General features: G+C 42.6%; 5 protein-coding genes across 8 annotated transcripts; 1 reads left to right on the top strand and 4 right to left on the bottom strand.

Annotated features, from left to right (window-relative positions):
* Positions 1-165: 165 nt before the first annotated feature.
* On the bottom strand, positions 166-9,740 carry LOC127766482 (uncharacterized mitochondrial carrier C8C9.12c-like). 3 transcript variants are annotated; one of them, XM_052291518.1, is made up of 13 exons: positions 9,370-9,740; positions 8,916-8,958; positions 8,652-8,705; positions 7,997-8,060; positions 7,741-7,797; positions 7,572-7,666; positions 7,420-7,458; positions 7,258-7,346; positions 7,082-7,160; positions 5,939-5,986; positions 5,633-5,798; positions 4,792-5,131; positions 3,681-4,590 (listed from the first exon to the last, which is right to left on the bottom strand). In XM_052291518.1, exons 1-11 carry the CDS (start codon positions 9,567-9,569, stop codon positions 5,727-5,729), a joined length of 840 nt encoding a protein of 279 aa, XP_052147478.1. In that variant the 5' UTR covers positions 9,570-9,740; the 3' UTR covers positions 3,681-4,590; positions 4,792-5,131; positions 5,633-5,726. The 3 variants fall into 3 exon arrangements, with proteins under 3 accessions (XP_052147477.1, XP_052147478.1, XP_052147479.1); XM_052291519.1 differs by having other exon boundaries at positions 4,792-5,127; XM_052291517.1 differs by lacking the exons at positions 3,681-4,590; positions 5,939-5,986; positions 7,082-7,160; ... (6 more) ...; positions 8,916-8,958; positions 9,370-9,740 and adding exons at positions 166-731; positions 2,170-3,668 and having other exon boundaries at positions 4,792-5,912.
* Positions 9,741-10,121: 381 nt separating this feature from the next.
* LOC127765465 (egg cell-secreted protein 1.4-like) lies at positions 10,122-11,119 on the bottom strand. Its single transcript, XM_052290377.1, has one exon. The coding sequence runs from the start codon at positions 10,912-10,914 to the stop codon at positions 10,459-10,461; it is 456 nt and encodes a 151-aa protein (XP_052146337.1). The 5' UTR covers positions 10,915-11,119; the 3' UTR covers positions 10,122-10,458.
* Positions 11,120-11,644: 525 nt separating this feature from the next.
* Positions 11,645-14,417, bottom strand: LOC127765464 (glucan endo-1,3-beta-glucosidase 9). The gene is made up of 2 exons (XM_052290375.1): positions 14,003-14,417; positions 11,645-12,776 (listed from the first exon to the last, which is right to left on the bottom strand). Exons 1-2 carry the CDS (start codon positions 14,365-14,367, stop codon positions 11,675-11,677), a joined length of 1,467 nt encoding a protein of 488 aa, XP_052146335.1. The 5' UTR covers positions 14,368-14,417; the 3' UTR covers positions 11,645-11,674.
* Positions 14,418-15,089: 672 nt separating this feature from the next.
* LOC127768548 (eukaryotic translation initiation factor 2 subunit alpha homolog) lies at positions 15,090-18,228 on the bottom strand. The gene is made up of 5 exons (XM_052294153.1): positions 17,547-18,228; positions 16,688-16,834; positions 16,507-16,611; positions 15,641-15,739; positions 15,090-15,490 (listed from the first exon to the last, which is right to left on the bottom strand). The coding sequence occupies exons 1-5, from the start codon at positions 18,060-18,062 to the stop codon at positions 15,338-15,340; spliced, it is 1,020 nt and encodes a 339-aa protein (XP_052150113.1). The 5' UTR covers positions 18,063-18,228; the 3' UTR covers positions 15,090-15,337.
* A 217-nt stretch (positions 18,229-18,445) lies between these two features.
* LOC127768865 (mitochondrial import inner membrane translocase subunit TIM22-4-like) lies at positions 18,446-22,019 on the top strand. 2 transcript variants are annotated; one of them, XM_052294519.1, is made up of 5 exons: positions 18,446-18,856; positions 20,634-20,824; positions 20,903-20,975; positions 21,611-21,660; positions 21,759-22,019. In XM_052294519.1, exons 1-5 carry the CDS (start codon positions 18,703-18,705, stop codon positions 21,828-21,830), a joined length of 540 nt encoding a protein of 179 aa, XP_052150479.1. In that variant the 5' UTR covers positions 18,446-18,702; the 3' UTR covers positions 21,831-22,019. The 2 variants fall into 2 exon arrangements, with proteins under 2 accessions (XP_052150479.1, XP_052150480.1); XM_052294520.1 differs by having other exon boundaries at positions 18,447-18,856; positions 21,762-22,019.
* The last annotated feature ends 72 nt before the right edge of the window (positions 22,020-22,091 follow it).

Genomic DNA, 22,091 nt, shown 5'->3' with positions numbered 1-22,091 from the left:
TGCCTTTAATAATCTAGAAAAACAAACAACTTGTAGCTTATTTTATATCAGCTTATTATAATCCAGCTTAAAGTAATCTGATTTAATAATCTAGATTACAATAATCTTAAGCTGAAACAAACATGGCCTAAAAAGAGGATTAAAATTTGCAAGGGGCGCAGCACGTCATAGCAAAACAAAAATCTCATTTTTATCAATAATCTGGCACAAGGACGGCCACAAAAGGATACAGTACACTGAGTGATTCTGATCAAATTTGGGCAAAAATTATCCTTTTAATTATTATCTGGACCCAGCAGGCAAAATAATACATTAACTTGGCTGAAATGAAATACAAGGTACAGAGATTTATCTTTGGACATGTTTTGATGCACAGTACATCATTCCACATGGATCACTAGCAGGCCTGCATCACCACAACAGCATCTTGGGGGCTGCTTCGTTCTGTCAGCTGAGGATGTATGGTGCAGTATAGAAGTACATTGACTTCAAGAAAATACATGGGCTTTGAGCCTTGAATGTTCAGATTATTTCCTTCTTTTCTCGTTGAATCTTTCGAAGAACGACTTTGAGGCCTCGTACGTCGACCAGCAGATAGCAGCTGCAGGTGCGTGGAACAGCATTCTTGGCTTCCATCCTCTCATAAGCCCAGCATATCCATCACGCTTTATGATTGTTCTGAATACATCACCTATTGAGCTACTTGAGAAGCGCTCACAGCCGCACACACCCTGAGGATCAAAATGGGTATTATTACTATCTTGAAAATGGAAACAGGTGATCGCAGTAAAACAGGAAAAACAAAAACTGAAGAAACTACCCCACGGTTAAATTGATAAGTGTTAGAAAAATATAAAAGCAAGAGCAGGCATATCTTACAGATGTATTCATATAATAAAACTATGACTACAGGCAAGTGTGGATGTGTGGACAAACCATAACTATGATAGGACGATAGGTGGGCAAATTAGGTACAGAAAATATCAAGTCAAGTAGGTAAATGGAAGCATATGTGAGCCGCAAGCCATGTGGCTACTGCAGAATCTAACCTATAGTGGAAGTGAAGAATAACAAGATGCAGTGCACAACTCAATGACAGCATATAGAGAGGCCCAATTACTCTACTAGCACCTGAGAAGTTTCAAGGTCGATGTGACTTTTTTGTGCAATCATTTGTGTTTCTTCCTCTATGGTCATAGGTTATAGAGGAATCAGTGTAGACATTGGGATTCACATTTGATGCAGAAGGGAAGACAGATGGGGGAGCATACAGCCTTTTTGGCTTGTCCTCCTAAAGACCAACAGTGAAACACGACCAACATATACTCCCTCCATTCCACATTATAAGACGTTTTGGCCTCTCCATTCCTCGTCTAGATTCACAAACATCGAAATAGATTTTTGACACATATATGAATCACATACATGCATACATGTATGAATCTATTCAAAACCCAAACACCTTAAAATGGGAAAGAGAGATAGAACTACTGATGACATAGTGTTTAACTATGCATGGCATACCTGAGCCAGTTGGTTAATCGAAGTAAAAAGACACTACTTATGTTAACAAGAACAGTTGCAAATTGCGATGACCAAAATAAATTGTGATGAAAAAAAATCAACGGTTGCAACAGATGACAAGTAAACTTACATTTATAATTTCATTAAACACTGTAGATCAGCTAAAAACTATTGCCATATTGTTTCCACTAGGATACAATGGTAAACAGCTTTAACACCCGAGTTTATGTTAGCTAATTTTCATTTTTCCTATAAGGAAATAAAGTGACAACAGCAGTTTGGTGAAAGGCTATGTTTTAGAAGAGGCCAACTTAGGATATATGCTATGTCAGAATACTGGAGTTTTGAATGAGCCAGAGTTCCCTAAGATATAACTGACCTCATTTGGTGCCTCATAGCTAAATTGGTTCACTCTATAAATATATGCTACAGAGCACCCTAAGCATAGTAAGTCGCCACTTCCTTCATTGTACGGATTGACTCCAACAATCTTGGAGATTTATAAAAACGATTGACAGACATAAAAATTCATCCGTTTGCTGAGCAAATCACCACAGCACACTCAGATCAGCCTCAAAATTATTATATGGAGTTAAAATACACACTTTCAGCAAAGCACAAATAAAATTCATAAGAGATCCTCACCTGACACTGCAGCTGAGTCTTGACAACGTCGAGCGGCGTTGTGACTGCAGCCGCGAGCGCGCCGGCTGCGGCTCCGGCGGTGGCGTGCACGGCGAGCGAATCCTCGTTGGTGGCCATGTCCCCGAGCATCCGCTTCGCCGCCTCATAGGTAGCGAAGTGTACCGCCGTGTACGGCGCGTTCATCACCACCGTGGTCCGGTAGGACGCGAAGAACGCGCCGAGGCCCTCGTCACGGAGCACGGTCCGGACGCAGTGCGAGACGCCCGTGTACGGGCTGCTCGTGAGCTGCAGCCGCTGCTTGACGGTGTCCATCGGGGTGAACACGGCGTCGCTGGCGATGGTGGCGAGCACCCCCGATGCGGCGTGCGCGACGGGGTTGTTGGGGCCCAGGCGTTCGGAGAGCCGCGACTTGGCGAACTCGTAGACGGAGAAGTAGACGGCGTGGGCGGGGCCGGCGCCGAGCGCCATCGCGGGGAGGCCGCGGTACAGCGCCCTGACGCCGCCCTCGCCGGACACGGCGGCGCGCAGCGCCGCCCCCAGCGACAGGACCGGGCGGCAGGGCGGCGCCCCGGCCTGCATGTGCGTCTTGAGCGTGTCGACGGGGAACATCGCGGTGTGCTCGACGACGCCGGCGACGGAGCCGGCGAGCATGTACTGCCAGAACCGGAGGCCGTCATGGGTCGCGGCGACGGCGAGCACCGGCTTGGGCGGATCCTGCGCCTGCTCCTCGCCGGGGGCGGCGGCGGAGAGGAGGCGGTCGGGTGTGCGGTAGTCGGCGGCCATGGAGGGCGGCTGCGGTAGGGTTAGGGTTTAGACGCGGGAGGAGAGAGCGGAGGAGGAGGAGACGAGGAGGAAATAAAGGTGAGGGATTTGGAGAAGATGTCGCCATTTAGGAGGAGGAGAAGGGGAAGAAGAGGTGGTGGTCAAATCGATCTCGATGCATCCTTGCCCTTGCTCTGCTCCGGTTTCTTCCCCAATTTTTTCTCCTCTCCTCCTCAGCTTTTCCGTTTCCGAACGGGCACCCGTTTTCTTTTTTCGTTTATGTTTCTTATTCTTATTGGAGTAGTATTTATGTTTATATGTTTCTTTTAATTAAAAAGAGCATCTGCAGTCCTTTTTGTAATAAGGTTTAAATTGGTTGATATTTGTTGTTGCTTTGTACAGGTCACTAGGTCAGGTTATGTCAAAATCTGTGTTCTTTGATTTGTTAATTTTTAGTATTTGGTACAAGAGCAAGAGAAAACAGAGTCCTGTTTCCCAGTGGTAGAGATCAAGTTCTGATCTACTTTTGATCAGATACGCAAAGAGATATAATTCTGATTTGTATATGCTGATTTTATTATGGTGTTTGGACCTGGCTATCCGTTGATTTCTAACGAAAAATTAATTGCCCAGTTGTCACCACGACGCTAACTTCTCTTGAAATAATAATAGCTGTACAACCTCCATCTGCCTTGTGCAAGTGAAGGACGGAAGAAAGGCAAGTCCAACATAAGGATCTGCAGGTCAACAATATAAAAATTTGCAGCGATTAGTTACTATATACACCGAAAAGTTGTTGCTTTGAAATCACATGATCTTTAGAAAAGAAGGCTAATCAGAGTGATACTGCTGGCAGGTAGCAACTTGCTAATGCATTGGGAGGTGAGGCTTACCGGATGTTCCTCCAAAAACAACGGAGGAGTAATACTATACTGCTAGCATATGCAACAATACACAACCCAGATCTAGTGACCAAGTTGGGCCTTGGTTGGTAGCGCACACAATAGTTATTCCCCAACACACACACCCAAAAGAGAAAGAAAGAAAAGAAAAAAAGAAAAACCTCTACAAACTAGTACAGTGCTATCCATGGAAAAATAGCGGAGAGAAGCTCATAGCAATTGTATGCAAACAAGAGTAAAATTTACTAGGTCAGCTGCAGATATTGTCAGCTCGTGGACGCCAGTAAATCTCCAGCCATTCTGATATCTGCCTAGCAGAATATTCGGCAACACAACTGTTGCAAGCTACAAGAAATCTCAAGGTTTTGAGGTATCAACATAGAAATGAGCCTTTTTCGGTTAGTTTATGCAGCAACACATTAGTGTGTAATTGTTACTGTAGATCAACAAATTCAAAGATCATACTAGATAGGTTCTTTCTATATGAAACCCTCAATATAACTCAGAACAAAAAGGTTCAAGCCCTGCCTAGGACAAAACAGAACAGTACAAAGTACAAACTCAAGAATGAGTGACTACTAAAATTTCATGGAACCATAATAAGGGTACCTACTAGACTGAAAGCAATAAAATCTCATTTTCGACCACCCCATCACATCAGAACGGTGCATCTGCACCAGCATCCAAAGCAGTGCATCACGCAATCACGCAACAGCAATTCAGAGTAGTGAAGTGATCTTGTGAGTGTTCATATATTCTGAAAACAACCAATGCACAAATATCACAATAGTAGAAGCAAGCATCTTTATCTAAACGAAAAGGCAAGCTCCAAGCTTGAAAGATAGACAATAAAACAAGGATAAAAAAACTTAAAAAAGATTCCTTATTGTGCTAGTTCATGAAAAATAATTGCATCACTTTCTAAGCTAAAGGAATGACAAGGAAGGAAGAAAATTACCATCCTTCTCTGATAATCTGGTCCACTACTGAGAATACAGTCACATCATGCTACTTCACTATGTCCTCACAAGAGTGATTCATCTGTCCTCTATGCACTGATTTCTAGACTTCACAATTTATCTGCCAAAAAGTTGTGGCCAAGGCAAAAGTGTGTGGCTTCCACACGTTATAATAGAACAAATTTATAACAAGCCATTGGAGGTCCCAATCTTATCTTTTCTCTTGCCCACGCGTACAGCACAAGCAGTTGCCCACAACTGTAAAAAACGTACTGCTACATATCTGTATAAATTCCTCTGAACAAAATGATTGTTGATGAAGATTGCAATGTCATCTTCCTGGATATTAGTTTTCAAGAAGTAAGCTGAGAGAGAAAATCACGTCAAGACATGTTAAACTATATTTTCATATTTCTAAATCCACTAGATCATATGCACAAGTATTTGGTAGGCAGTGAATGAAACTTGGTACTGGAAATTGCACTCCTCACTGGACATAGGCAAATTGGGCAATTGTCCAGTGATTATCATTTATCAAACAGAGGAAAGTGATCGTCAGTTTTCATGCAGGCTCAATACTCTCATCTTTATCACACATGCATAACAGTTTCTAAAAAATTAATGTGGTTACCTTACGATCTTAACACTTCTTATTCCACCCAATATGAATAATCACATAAAAATAAATAGAAAAACGTCAACTGCTGAACTTATAGAATCTTCTTATCATCTCAAAACACGAAAAGAACAGGACACAATGTAGTATGTGGACCTACTAACTTTGCTCATCATTGGCTAAAATATTGCACAAAGATAATACATTCATTTCATTGGTAGTACCTGACATAATGGCATATAAAAATTTCTCCTTCCCAGTCCATATATGTTTGTCAACTGTACGGTGAGCAGTACAGTTCCATTGGATGCCTATTTCTCAATGGTCTACAGGAGCATATGTATCTCTACTCTGTCTGTTATGACCTCGTGCTGCAGGTAATAACATGCTCTGGACAGATGGATGAACAAGGCATAACGATACATTTGATAAGGATAAGAACATCTTATAAAAGCACGATTGTAGTTGTCTCACCAGGGACAATTTTAAACACCAAAAACAATTCAAAAACAGAAACATAGCGAACTTACCTTTATAGTTTGTGGCAAGCTGATCCAAAATTCCAGGTTTGGTATGGCCTGGAACAACACAAGAGAGATAAATAATGTGATTTGGATTTGGAGGCATCAAAATGATGATAAATGAATACCCAACATGGTACCATGAATTCATAGTGCACGAAATAGGTTTATGAATTAACTGACCACCAAAATACCACTCTACACACAATTTATGTTTGAGTAGAACGTATCTTTCACATTTTTAAAGGGCAAACTGTGAGCTACTAATCTCTTTATATATTCATTTTGCACTTTTAGATTTTAGTTTATTCGATGTGGCTGTCATCTTCTATTATTCTATTTAGAAAGGAAAGGAAAGGAGGGTGGGTAATTCAATCGAAATATTAGCAATTTCTACAATAAAATGCACTAGACCTTAAGGAGATAACTGAACTAAACTGAGTTTTTCATGAGACTGAATGTTTTCACTGCTCCTCATTTATCTTTAGAACTATGCTGTACAAAGTTACGTCCTCAAAAACAAGTAGAAAGCCGGAAAATTTTGCCCCCTCAACTTAATTGTTGGTGACAATTTAAACCTTTATCATGTTTTAGTGAACTATTTTGGTCTTTTAACTTTGGCTGTTGATCTACCTCAGCCAACAGATTTAGTGAACTATGTCGATCTACCTCAGCCACTGTTGTATTATTTTGGTCAAATACAAATATAGCCAACAGATTTAAGCAGAAGATTTAATAGATGTGTCGCTGAAAAGCAACAAGATCAAATAATAAACTGTTCGGGGTTTAAACAATATCAGAACCAAATTTGATGGAATATTTTTTCCTATAAATTGCAGAACAGGTACTTGAAGACATCTATCGAATGAAATAACCTGAGTGATTGGGATTGTCAAAAGTAATTTATTCATTGAAGGTGGACAGTAAAAAAAAAAAAACTACAAGCAACAGATCAAAGCATACAAGCAGGAAAACATTTTGGGAGTCCAAATAGTCTCTCCAAGAAAAACAACAGAGAATTAGCATGATGGTTCTTCTAAAAACAATGTCACAAAGATGTGTCATTTGTTCTAAGAATACTAAGTTCAGGACAATGTCACAAAGATATATCATTTATTGTAAGAATACTAAGTTCAGGAAAGACTGCTTTACCTCTACAGAATGAATGCCAAGGAAATAATATCTATAGATTGAACCAATCAAAATGTACCCTCCGAGAAGGCACAGAATTCTGCAAAAAGGTAAAACATCAGTCAAGTCAGAACTCAAAACCAGATTCATCAATGGTGTATTGTCAAGTAACTTTAAATACAACTAAAAAGACATACGTTACAAATGAAGTGGCTAACCAGCCCCATCCATTTCCAGAAGCAGACATGGATTGTGCACAACCAGAAGGATGTCTAAGTGTTGTAGCCTATGAGAAACAACAATGTTAACATTTAGGATAAAATCTGTTAAATACAGCACCATAAATTTAGTGGACCTACATAGTCACAACTTCCTGATAGTACAAATTGATCCGATACCTATAAAAGAAAGAAAAATTAAAGGCAGCACAGTAAAATAAGAATGCAATAGTGTCCGGAAATAGGAAATATGAACCTGAAGAAACTAGTATATGAAAGAACAATCAACTTACATGGGCTACAGTTGAATCACAATAGATGTAAACAGAGATAGAGCACTTTGATGAGAACATCTTGACAACAACACCCTTCTGAGGATTAATATCATCTGATTTTCCAAGAAACATGTAAGTTTTGTCCAAAATGGATATTTGTGAAAGATTTATAAATAATTGTCCTTACCAATTAGAGATATATGAGATTTAGATACTCTTCCGATAGTTGTGCAAACATCATATCCTGCAGAAACAAAAAAATGCTGAACACCAATATTTGCCACCAAAAAAATACAACAATTGCAACTTAAGTTTGAAACCAGAGAATTGATTGTGAACACTACTACATTTCTTTCGGCAGTGTTTTTTTATTCCTGATACAGGACAAAAGGGATAATAGGGAATAATTGATGATTATATCCAATGAGGAGAAAAAAAGCTACCTCCACGGTTATTTGACACAAGGGCACTGCATTGAGTACCACACCTTTGTGGACCACCACAGTCCTAGTTCAGTAAAAGAAATGGTTAAACCATAATATATTAAAACAATTGATGTATATCTGGAGATAAAACTGAAATGAAGGTAAAGGAACCTCACATAGGTAAACTAATTCTGTTTGGTGCAGTAACATATGTTAACACTATTAATGCTGCAGTCTTGTAGGTGCTGGATATTAACTGGACTGATTTAAATAAGAAGCAAAATATGCACCTCTGACATCCAAGGGGCAGCGCTTTCTAGTGAGGTAATTATCGATTGAGTCATGGCAATACAGTAAATGGAGTTCTTGCTGCAAAGTCAACAGCAGGTGTTTGTGGACGATAGATGAAAACGCAAATTAATGTATATGTATGATGGAAGCAATAACATTGATGCAATTATAACAATCGGATTATTTTATGCATTAACAGGCATGGCTTGCCATGGAAGGGAAACCTAAACCCAATATAATTCAACATGCAACATAGAAAATAGCACGAAAAGACATGCAGAATTATGTGTTTAATAATACGTGCTAATCCAGCAAATAATCTGCATATCATTTCCGAAAGGTGTGCAGTTAGGTTATATGATGGTAAGATAAAAGGGAGTACCTCACAGTTAAGACAAACTGGCGGGTCAAAGTTGAATATCATCTGATCGCACAGCTGCACACACAGAAGAAATAAAACAATCTGATGCAGAACATTATACCACAAAGTCTTTTCCCCCCTTGCAGGGGAAACCCAAACGGTCCATTCATCTGAGAGTGTTCTTTACTTGTAAAAGTTGTATTTACTAATCAAGTGAAACATGCAATGTAATAGCTACAGATGAAAAAGACGGTCACACAGAAAGAGCAAGCTGGTAAAACCAACCTGGAACCAGAGCACTGAATTATTCACAGCCACCTTGTAAAACCTGAAACACAAAATGGTAGTTAGTTGATTGCTACACACACACACACACAAACACAATGCACACACTCAAAAGCAGATAGATTTGTTATTTAGACATCTTGCTCTCCCACCAAGGTCAGCTTTTATCGTATACTAATCGGCAAGTACTACTATAACCATCACTGATACTACAACTCTACAAGCAACGAACTGAAACAAAGCCAAGTGATGGCCAAACACGACGCGAGCATTTCGCCAAGCACGGTGGGCACGCCGCACGCGTCCCCAGATTGTGAGAAGCACGAGGACCCCCCCCCCCCCCCCCCCCCCCGAGCCACCCATATTCCCATCTCGATGGAAGCAAAAAAAGGAGAGAACAGTTTAGAAGGTGATAAACCCGCGGGGTGGCGGGGGTGGCGGCTAAGCTACGTACCCGTCCTCGCTGAGGACGCCGTGGCGGTGCGCCGTCGTCGGCGACGCGAGGCTGAAGCTGTAGAGCTTGCCTCCGCGAGCGACGGAGAACTCGCAGGGTTCGCCTCCCCCCGCGACCGCGGCGAGGCAGATGAGGTGGACGAACCCGCACGCGACCGCGAGCTGCAGCGGCGGCGGCCGTTGCCCGCGCGACGACGGCATTCCCGGTGGTGGCGGTGGCGGCGAGGGGCGCGAGTGAGCAATCGAAGCGGCGGCGGCGAGGCCGAGGGCGGCGCGGGGCCCGAGCTCCCGGTTCCTCCGCCCCCACGCGCGCCGCGCCGCGCCGCGTCGGGCTCGCTCGAGCTGTGGAGGTCTAGTGTGTGTTCGGACGTTTTGCGGTACACGACCACGCGGGACGAGTTCACGTGTCCTCTCCTACGCGACCTCCTCCAGTGGGTGGTGCACCGCCCACGTGCCCGTGACAGCGCGGGCCCACTATGCCGCGCCCGTGGTCTGGTCCGAGTCCGACCGTGCTGGCCGATCAGTCGATCCATGTCGCTGTCGCAGTGTCGCTGACCGTGGTGGAATGGAGTACCTCATTCCTTACGAAATATATAGCAACTTTTGGTGGATGGTCTGTCCAGATTTGTAATACTTATATTTTATCTATCTAAAAAATGCTATATTTTAAGACGGAGGGAGTAGCATTTTTCAATAATAGACTAATTTAGTAGTAGAAGTTAATGGTAATAGGTAGAAGAGATGATAGTAATGGAGCCAAATTGACTAACCCATTTTTAATTTTTTAGGGTCTATTTGATTTGGAGGAATTTTATGAGTTTTGAAGAGAGTGATTCCTGTAAATATTCAAATTCCTACTTTCCAAAGAAGCCTCCCTTGTTCGGCCATTAATTGGATCATCACCGTTGATCGATTTTTGAACAGAACATAACTGAGCTAAAACACACGGAAAACATTCTTTTTATTTATATATAATGATCTCGTCAAAAGCACGAGGAATTTCGCAACTCGGGCTACAACGTCAACCCAGTCAATTCCCGAGCTTAAACCTGGACGTGATCACACGTGGCAGTGTGAGTGCGGTGTGTAACTAACGGTGCTGCAGCTCCAAGCTCTTCCGTCCGGCCGGTGCGGCGGCGTTCTCTCCGACGGCGACGTAGCCGACGGCCGGCGAGGCGGGGGGCGGCGACGGCTTGTGCTCGTCGCCGGCGTCGCAGTAGCCCTTGAGCATGTCCCCCTCCTCCGGGGTGAACCCGATGACGGACAGCATGGCGTCGGTGGCCCAGCAGCTCTGCTCGATGACGCGGATGGCGCGGCAGCAGCCGGGCCCCAGGTACGCCTCGCCGTTGATGAAGAAGAGGAGGATCTCCCCCGTGCACGACTTGATCTCCATCAGAACCTCCCAGCACTGCTGCTGCTGCTGCCCCACGCCGTCGGCCAGCCGCTGCGCCAGCCCAAGCCCCGGCGGGGCGCCGCCCGCCACCGCGGCGCCGGCGAGGAGCAGCGGCAGGAGCATTATCGGTAGGAAACTGCCCGAGCACGCCATGGTTTTTCTTTCTAGCTTTGCTGCTTGTGTATCGTGTAGATGTGCGTAGTGCGATGCAATGTGCCGGTGCGTGGGCAAGCTCTGTATTTATACATGACGCGATTAGTAACGTTCAGGGAAGGAGGCGAGGAGGCCGGCTTTTGAGTTTCGCAGCGTGTGGGAAAGGGAAAATTAGTGGACACAAATAATGTGTAATTATGCATTAGCGGCTTAATCTTCTGCAATTATGCAATGCAATAGGGGAGAGGAAATGAGGAGGTGGGGATGTTGTTTGAGTAACTTGCAGGATATGAAGGGCTCCGGAGCTGCATTATGGATGGAATTACTGTCGAACCAGCTTGGTTAATCACTTGGTTTCAGTTTCAGGTGAGTACGACTCATTGGCTAGTCTGCGATAGTTTAAGATACAGGTGTTTCAGACAACCTCAAAAAGAAAAGAAAAGAACAGAAATGTACTAGTATTACAATTTCATGGCCCTGTTCTTTTGTGCTGAATGACTGAATAGTTAAGTATAATTTGCAATAACTATTCGAGGGTACGAACGATTTAATTAAATATTATAAAGTGAAAAGATGGGTTTAAAACAACATTCTTAACAAAAAACACATATAGAAAGTTTTTGCAAAATTAGTAACATTTAGGAACTCAAGAACGTGAACATTCATCCATCATTCCATTCCTTGAAAAGGAACAGAGCATATAGAGCCATCACAATTTGGACCAAAGACATCAGAAGTGATACATTCATAGATAGCCACATCACAATAAATTGTAAGTACAGAAAAACAAAACTAATATCTGCAACATGGCCAATATTGGATGGAAGGAAGCAGCGGTAGATGTGTCAATTGCAAGATTAAACATGCAATTATCAACAGATGGATCAACAGTGGTTATCAGACCTAGGCCATTGAAGCTGCAGCCTTCCTCACTCTGATCATGCTGCTGATAGAAGTTGTTGAACGCATATGACACATTACCAGGCCAGCCAATACCTGAGCAAGAGCCACCAGGCGACAGAGCAGTGCAGTCGGCATTGGAGCAAGCTGCAGAGAAACTGGAAGAAACATTGGATATGTCCTTGTTGTTATCCAACACACACCATTTTGACGGAAGGTACTGCACATCAGGAGCATTCTCCAGAGCTTTAGAACCTTGTCCCAAGTTGACATAATACTTTGCTTGGCCATCAAAGGTAAAAATGCCGTGGTGTCTTTCATAACTTCCACTCGCTATACTTCGTTGATCTTCATCTAAAAGGCTGAAGAGATATGTCTCAATTGGAGGCACTTTCGGACGTAGTGGAGTCCCAGATTTTCTTGCCAGATGGTTGACCAGGCCAGTCATGAAGGATTGGGCAATAGCAGGTGTAGCATTAACAGCTCCATCTGATGGCCATCCTACTCTCCCAACAATGATGTCCATGTTACTGAATCCGGCTTTAGTTAGAGATGTAACCAGAGCATCTATGCTTGCATCAAAGTAATTGTCATACTTGATATGGCCATCACTTACTGGATGTGACATTAGTTGGAAAAGATAGTAATCCAATGACAGGTTCTTCTTATGTTGAAAGCTCGAAAAGGGATTCAACTCAACCATAAACGGTGAGCTATGATTGGCAAGGAAAGAGAGAAGCTCAGCTATGGTCTCGTTAACTTCTGGCCTGAAATAAGCTTTAGAAGGCAAAGCCGATGTGTTCAGATATACATCTGAGCTACAAGGTACAACTACTTTCATTTTATTGGATAACTTTGCATCAACCAATGCTCGTTGAATATTTGCTGCTGCACTGACAAGAAAAGATTGATTCTGTTGCCCATGGTTGAGAAGAAATGATTCGTCTCCAACAGCAACATACCTGTATATTCCTTTTTCTTGTCAACATTAAAGATAATATAGAAGTTATAACCACAAAAGTATGTATTGTAAAATAATTGTACAAGTGGAACACAACATATTAAGCATCATTATGAAACATACTGAAATGTGCCTAGAATCCATGGTTCAGCTCATCAAGACCCAAATGACACAATCTTTTGCAAAACATGAGTAATATTGCACTAGACTCCCATGTATACATTGTTTTTAGGTATTCAGGAACAACATTTTGAAATAGCAGTCGCAGAATCTGTATTGTGCTTCTCTGCTATTTATAAACATGGGAATGCCAAAAGAATAACACGTACTCCTCAGACAGAGCAGAAATATTCTTCCATGCTCTTAAGTTATGACTGATGAGTATTTATCTATACACAGCATACAGTTGAAAACTGTATCCTGTTTTATACTTTTATATAAATAAAGTGATTGGAACTAGCTGTTGTCCAAATTTACCAATCATTAACTTGGTCTAGTGACTTTATTTAGTGATATACTTTACCAAAGTAAGTCAATAGGATATAGAAGTCGAGAACAGGGACAACAGCTGGTAGCCTGGTACTGATTTTTTTGGATTGCATCATAAATCCTAGTTTCATTTTTATGTAAAGAAAATAACTTGAGGTACCTGGTAATCCAATGTTCTAACGGAACATTAACCAGATGCGTTATTAAAGCAATGTCTTTCCACCTTCATTTCAGATTGATTTATTCTCAGGGTTGTCATTGATTTAATTTGAAGAACTCAAGAGCGCAACAGATTTTTGGACAAGGAGTCAATGATATTCAAGTGGCCAATCCTCTATAAACAAGTGGGATCCCAGTCCTACTAAAAACTTCCTGAGCGTCTTGCTATGACTCGAGCATGATTGTCAAATCCGGTGATTGTTATTTAATAAATCGAGTCAACGGATGTCAATACTGCGCATACTGTGTCTAAATATAAGTATATAACAGCACAAGGAATCTGGGTCAAGCAAAAGCACAATTTGCACTATCGGAGTATTCCGTTGGTCCTTATAGTCTTAGATACTCCTACATTGAGTAGCTAAAAACTATTTCGGCCTCTTCCAGTCCAAAGAAAACTGCATCTATACCACGAGCACAAGATCAGGCGTGCCAGAATCCAGATGCGTGACGTTGTTGCTGTCGAATGAAGAAAAAAAAATGCATACTGAAGGGAAGGAAAAGGATGGTGGTTCTTACTCGAACCGTACGCCGGAGGCGTAGCGGGCGACGTTGTCATGGACCCAGGCGGCGGCGGCCTTCCTGGAGGTGGCGAGGGGGCGGAGGAGCTCGTTGGGGACCCCGACGGTGACCGCGACCCCGGTGCCCGAGAGCGCCGCGAGCGCGTCGGGGGAGGCGGCGGCGAGGCGGACGCGGGGGACGGAGTTGGGGAGGAGGAGGCCGCGCACCACCTGCGCCGCCGGGAGAGGGTGGGAGGAGGAGAAGCCCCAGTTCACGCCCACCGCCGCGGCAGCCGGCGGCGGCGCCAAGTCGTGGAGGAGGAGGAGCAGTAGCAGGCCAGGTGCCAGCGGCGGCAGCGGGTGGCGGCGGCGGCTGGGCCGCATTGCCTCGTGTTTCGTGTACGCTGCAGGGCTTTGTCACGTGATTGCGTACATTTGCCCCAGCTGTATGCCTGTGGTGTATCCTTGTCAAGCCAAAAAGTCCATCCGGAGGGTAAAATCTTCAATTTCAAAATAGATGGAAGGTATATGGTCAAATTTTATCCAAAACCATATTGCCTTCGTGCTAAGTGCAGCTTTGGCTCACGTCTGAAAAACTGGAATACCACAAATATGTGCCTTAAAATGTTTGAATGTAAAAATTAGTGTCGCCTAAATTGCTCAACGGTCATGTTTGAGAGAGATGGAGATAAAATCAACGTGCATAAAATAAAATCTATTAGCACGTGATTAACTGAATTTTAATTATTATAAATTTTAAAATAAATTTATTTATAACATTTTAAAGCATCTTTTATATACTAGAAAGTTTTTTTTCTTTCAAAAAACACAATATTTAACCTTTTTCACGTTTGAAAAACATGCTAATAAAAAATAAAATAAAATATACATCTTAATCATGTTTTTCTCAAATGCATTCACTTGAAATAATTAGCCTATAAATGAGTTTCCATGCCGATAAACCTACTCCCCTAGGCATAAACCAGCACAAATAACAGACCGCACACAAACAGGCAGCACGCCCCTACAGAGGAATACGATTATACGAACCTGTAATGAATTAGTAATCATCAGTAATGATATTTTGAATGAAAAACAACGGGCAATAGAAGTGGCCAATCAAAGACGATGTATAGCAACAGAATTATGTTTCGATCCCAAGAAAAAATTAGATGCTACTCGAGCAATTCTCCAACACGATCTCAACCCCAAAACGCAAACACCCCAGACAACGCGCATCAGTGAATTCAAAGGGGTCACAGCCACCAGAACCTAACGAACTCTTTTCAAATAGGACGACTTAAGATTGGCTGGTGCTATACAACAAAACTCATCCAAATCAAACAGCGGAACTTTAATCCGCGTTGACGCCGGAATTTGTAAGGTCGATGTCACCCATTCCTGTATCTTCCTCCTCTTCACTGTCAGCATCACCATCAACCTCCGCATTTTGCTCGTTAAGGGTTTCTATGTGCTCATTGAACAGTTTATCTTCTCTCTCACTCACCTGTTTATAAAATGCAAAATTAGCAAAGAAAAAACTTAATGAACCGAAGAAATTATAATAACAAATAGGAACTGGTTTCTTTTTTGTAGAAAAGTGCAAACACAAGATAACAAAAGCCTAAACGAATTAACAAAAATTCAAAAAACTTACAGCTCTCGGTGCTTCCTTAACTATCAACTTTCCCTTGTGCTTCTCGATCTCAGCTGTGCAAGCTTTAATTGCATCAGTGAGAACTGAAATGCCTTGGTCCTGTTCAAGATAAAAGATAAAAGTCGGTTACTATTTCCTGGAGGTTTGAAACATGATAACCCCTAAATCGTACTGGTGATTTTCGAATTTAAAACTTTCAAAGAACAGCTCTTGACCTTACATATTAGGAAAATAAGGAGATGTTTACAGCTAGTTAATTACATGATCTTACAGGTGCACTATGCCCAAAAACAAAAAGACAAGCTTCCATGTAAATAACCGGTGTAACCTATCCTAAATGATGGTTCTATAACATTCCAGATTGTGAATGTACAACTATTAGTTAAGTATCAAGTCACAATAAACAGTACCACCCATCAATGAAGGCTGCTAATCCAAACTAGCCTAAGAACATTAAAAAAAATCTCACACAAAATTCATGGAATGCAATTATACACTATGGAGTAGATAGCTTACTGAACAATGCATTCGCATAATTGCAAACCATGTTATGGACTGAAGCAGTGGAAAACTCAGCATATAGTATGACTCCAAGTCATTTCCACATTATGGCATAGATGCTAGATGGGGATCAATATGAAACATGTGCTGTCAACAATGACCATACACATAAAAATTGAGGACAGTGGCATCAGCATTTTGTTGTAGAGGAGGGCACTTCATCTGATATCTCAACATATGATGTGATTCTTAAATCTCAAATTCTATGTACAACTATGGTCTAAATGTGAATTAGTCCATCTTATCGGTCAAGCACAATGCAAGATCCACGATAATCAACAAAATAAGCTGAAGAAAGCACCGACCTTGTCAAGAGTTTGTGTGGTCAGCACATAAAGTGGAGGTGCAACTAGCTTAATCTTCACTGGACAATTATCATTACCAGCAGCTTCAGCCTTCCTCATGGCTTGCTGCAAAACCAACCAGAATTAGCCATAAGAAAAAGTTTCAGTAAACCCTAAGGGAAGACACAGGGATAACAAGAACCTTAATGTGAAGCACCCCATCAAATTGGAAACATTTCATCTCAACATCAGCACGGATCTTAAGTGGCTGTGGTGTCATCCTCCTCCTTATATTCTTAACTAGGGCATCCTTAACCTCAGGGGTGACAGCAGGCACCACCTTAGTCACCTGCCAGTAAATTTAAGCATATTGTAAGGAAAAAAAATACTTAAAATGTAATCATGCCAAAGTTAGTTTTAGAATGCATTTCAACAACACAGTATTGTTATGATGTTAGTTCAAATACAATTGCAAAAATAGTTAGAACACAAGTCAGTGCGCCAATTTTTTCTTGTCATGTATAATGCGTGAACAGCTATTAACCACATTTACCAACTCTAAACTATACAACCACATATTGTCTCCTGTAAACTCTAGAGAGTGTAAGCCAATATAAAATGCTTGAACTACATACACAATGTAAAAGGTATAAAAATCGCCCAACCATCAAACTACATAGGCATGATCAATAAAACAAGACCCACCAAGACAGGATTAACCACTCCACATTATATACTATAAGCCACTAACTACTTACTATATCCCACAGCAAATAAGTTCCATATGGGGCAAATTCAATAATGCCAAATAAAGTTCATCTAAAAAAGGAAGTACTACCTAATTACCCCAGAAAGATTACTGTAGACTAGTAGTACAGATGCATAAACACATAAGATTTAAGTGAATTCAGCACAAGATATCAGCCTAAGCCGTCTAGACACACAAACTACTACTTCTCATATCTATGGTTCATGGTATAGCACAAAAAAAATTACACATTTAAGCAAGCGCAGGCATGAGCAGCAAGTCTTTGATGGTTTGAGAAGAAAACGAACACAACCTCCTGTCCGTCAGCGCCGGTCTCCTTCTCCTCGTAGGTGAGTGAGTCGAGGATGGCATCGGGGTCGGCGACGATGAGCTTGAAGGCCTCGAAGGCATGGCCGTACTTGCGGTACAGCGGCCATCCGATGCGCTGGTAGAGCGGCTCGAGGTCGATCCCGAGGGTCTCGGCGACGTGGCGCATGATCGAGTGGACGAGCTTGGACTTGTTGTACCTGTCCTCGCAGGCGTGCGCCTCCTCCTCGGAGACCCTGCGCTTGGAGAGGTCGATGTAGCCCTTGTCGCGGTCGACGCGGAGCACGATGGCGGGCTCCTGGCGGCCGACCTTGATGAGGGAGGAGATGGAGCGGATGCGGCGGCGGGAGAGCTCGGAGAAGAGGATCATGCCCTCGATGTTGTTGTACTCGAGGAGGGAGACGTAGGCGCCCATGTCGGCGATGTGCTTCACCTGGATCATCACCGCCGCGTCCACCTCCGGGAACCGCGGCTCGTACATCCGGCACTCGAGGTTCGGCATCGTGGCCGCGCGAGCGTCGCCGGAGTCGGAGACGGAGGAGCAGGGAGGCGGCGGATCTAGGGTTTGGTTGGGTTTTTGGGTGTTTTCAGACGGAGAGAGGCGGCGGCGGCGGCGGGGGAAAAGGAGAGATGGCTTTTGTTGCGCCTCTCGAGCTCGGGAGGAAAAACCTGATGACGAACGACGGATCGGACGGTTCACGCGGGTGGTCTGGTCTCTCTCTCGTATCGTATCGTATCACGTCTCATCTCGAATCTCGATACGCCTTTCCCTTGACATAATACGTAACTAGAGATCGTTTGCGTATTTCGGTAATACGTAATAGCTTTACGTTTGGCGTAATGCAGTGTCCGGCACCGGCAAAGGCGGCAGCTCGTGCGTGTCACGCGAGGGCATCACACCGATCCGAATCTCCTTCCTCTCCCATGCCGCCGCCTCTTGCCTTGGAAGGGAGGAAAGAAGCGAAGAGAAGAGAGAGCTAGCGGCGGCGGCGGCGGCGGCGGCGAGGCAGCTGGTTGGTTGTTGTTGGTTCCCTCTCCACGGCGACCTCATTGCCTCTCCATCTCTCTCGAGAACCCTCCGCGCGGCGACCTAGCTCCACCGTCATCGCAGAGGAGGGGGGATTAGGCTGTAGTAGTGTGAGATGGCTTCGCCGGAGCCGGCCGCGGGGGCGGACGGCGCTTCGGCTAGCCAGGCGGCCGTGGTGGAGCCGATCCGGTTGCCGACGCCGGAGGAGATCAAGGGGCAGGACATCTGGAACAACTGCGCCGTCCGCAGCGTCGTCAGTGGCGTCATGGGTAACCACTGCTCCATAACTTATTGATTTTCCACGAAGACAGGAAGCTTTTGTCTAGGAGTTTAAATTTGATTTGGAAAATGCAAGCTTGTGCTTGGGATAGGGGTAATATTGGGACTATGATGGAATTTGCTAAGAGAAGGGTTTTTGCTTTGTGTATTGAAATCACCGCAAGCATTACCGTGGTTTAGTTCGAGCTTATAATCGTAGAGCTTGGTTGGTCGTTCGTTCGTTTGTTTGTCCAAATAACTAGAAGCAAGAGGGTGTCACTTCTGCAAGGTGAAATTATTTTCTGTAGGATTTACCGCTGATTCAGAAAGCGTAAGCTTGTGCTCGGACTGGGGTACATTGAGACTATGAACTTGGTAATCTATGATGGAATTTGAAGGTTTTGCTTTGTCTGGAACAACTGCGCTGTCTGCAGTGCCGTCGGTGGCGTCATGCGTATCCACTAACACTGCGGAGCTCCTGCCTCCATCTCTTATTTTCCATGTACATATTTGATTTTGAAAGTGCAAGCTTGTGCTGGACTGGGCTATATTGGAACATATGAACTTGGGAACCTTTGGAGTGGGGTTTTGTTTTATCTGATGAAATCACTGCTACTGCAGTTTAATTCGAACCTTATACCATAGAGCTTGGTTGGCCGTTTGTTTGTCCAAATAACTAGAAGCAAGAAGATCCCGGCTACTCAACATCTGAAATTTGTTTTTATTGATTTACTGCTGATTTGGAAAATGCAAGCTTGTGCTCGGACTGGGTACATTGACTATATCAACTTGGGAATCTATGATGGAGTTTGCTGAAAGGCGGGGTTTTGTTTTGTCTGTTGAAGAACATTACCGTGCTATAGTACGGATCTTATATTGTAGAGCTTGGTTGGTTTTTTGTTTGTTTCTCCAAATAGCTAGGAGCAAACAGGATGCCAGTTTTGCAGGAGGGTAAATTTGTTTTTCTTCTTTCGATGAATTTGCAATCTGCAAGAGATGAACTTTGTGTGTTGATAGTAGGTTGATTCACTTGTCCTTGCTGTTTCTGTGTGCTTTACTTTAGGAATTTTAGGTACCCATGATTCACAATCGAGCTCAGGAGGTGATACTATAGAAGAAAACCTGTGATATATCTTGGTGAACTTTCGTGTAAAATAGAGATGATGGAGAAGCATATGTTTCAACTGAGCTTGCCTCGGATACTTGTGCATTTTTTCTTGTAGGGATTTGTCATGTTTACTCGATTGGAAAAAAGACCAGTTTTTTCAGGTGTATTGTTGCTTTTGGAATGTGACAAATTACAATTAAATATAATTCTTTATCGATGCCTAGCTTTTTTTTTGTACTGCAGTGTGAGGTGAATGCCTCTTGTAGTCAACTGTCTTTTCATGAGATTGATAATATTCCACTTGAACAATATGTAGCTTTTCAACGGCTTCTTGAACCTCCTGTTTGATCTATATGAAAACCGGATAAGTTCTGTAATGTAGAAATGTATACTTTGTGTTTTGCCTTGTATCATGTTCTTTTACGCACAATGTGTGTATCATCGAAATTGGTTTGTAGGACAGAACCAGTTAGGTGCATACTGCTCTTTAGCTCTTGTCCATCAAAATATCGGTATTTGCTGTCAGATTGGCAGTTGGTAGTTGATACTCTCAAGATAACATCATTCAATATTCAGTGATACTTGCTAGATCCTAGCTTGAAGTGTATCATTTTTCATATTTTACCCAATGGATAAATGGTAATGTGGTATTAACTCTGTGGTCATTTGATTCAAAATAGGGGGTGGTTTAGGCGTGCTTATGGGGCTATTCTTTGGAGCTTTGGAAAACCCAATTACAGCAGAGGAGATGACAGCAAGACAACAAATAGTATACCAAGCTAAACAGATGGGTAGGCGAAGTATAAGCAATGCCAAAACCTTTGCAGTCATGGGCCTGATTTTCTCTGCCGCTGAATGTGTCATAGAGAAGGTAGATGTTTATTTTATTTCATTACGAATGTTACTATAATTTTTTTTACTTGCTCTACTCTGACTTGTGATCTTGTAGGCTCGCGCAAAGCATGACACTACCAATTCAGCGGTGGCTGGCTGTGTCACAGGAGGGGCTTTAGCTGCAAAAGGTATTCTTTTTATTTCAGCAAATTAGCCCGCAATTAATAATTTTACTTTAAATTTCACAAAGGAACAACTAAGGGAAGATCCCCCAAGACAATTTTCATGAAATAGTTGTAATCACTAGAGTTGTTTTAGGATAGGTTGAAAAGGAGCCACATCTTTTATATCATATCTGTTTTTTTCCTAGCTGGCTGATCATATTCTTAAAATTCATAGTTGAACAAATGATATATTTCTGACCATAATCAGAAGTTGGATATACTTCTATTTTATCACTTGTTGCCTCTAGCTTTTTGCTTATGACCTGTTAGCTACAGTACATTTGTCTTTAGCTATGGTACCTTTGGTTTGTCTAAGCTTGTAATCACAAATGAGGGGAGCAACATGATATGGGCAACTACTAATTGATTCAGCAGTATCAAGTTCATATGTATAGAGTTGATTTTGATTTTGATAGTTTTTCATCATAGTTTATTTTCAAGCGTTCGCTAGGAACACATATATATCCACAAATTATTTTTGGTCACTAATAAGCATTACGGCTTATAAACAGTTGTTGGCGAAATGATGACAATAAGTGTGTTCTTGCTTCAACTTTGTTTGAGAATTCACCCCCAAGGGAAATTGTGCTTTCTTGTAGGTGGTCCTAAAGCTACATGTGTTGGATGTGTGGGGTTTGCCACCTTCTCGGTAATGATTGAGAAGTTCTTGGATCGTCATTCTTGAATCATTGGTGGAAACATTTTATCGCCTTATTCGCCGTTAATTTCAAGTGAAGCTTTTTGTAGCAGGTTAGCAACCAAGAGGTGGATTCAGCATCCAAAACAACCTTTAGTCATTTTAAGACATTCACTCATTGACATGTCTTCTGAGGTCTTGCAGACCAAGATTTTGTTATTTTACGAGTGTTACCCAACATCGTAGGCATAACTGGAGTAACTGCGAGGTCTACAGAAATCGACCTTTAATACGAGGCAATGGTTTTGAGTTCTGCAATATGTTGTATCATTCTCACTATACGGCTGCTATATTTATCTTCGCAATCCGTATCCAATTTGCTGTTATCTTGTCTCACGTTACTCCAATTCTTTATTTCTACTGATCTATTGTCTGACAATCTA

The sequence above is a fragment of the Oryza glaberrima genome, chromosome 3 (assembly GCF_000147395.1).
Source record: "Oryza glaberrima chromosome 3, OglaRS2, whole genome shotgun sequence".
Taxonomy (NCBI): Eukaryota; Viridiplantae; Streptophyta; class Magnoliopsida; order Poales; family Poaceae; genus Oryza; species Oryza glaberrima.
The sequence above is the reverse complement of the archived record's forward strand: the minus strand, read 5'-3'. Positions and strand labels throughout refer to the sequence as shown.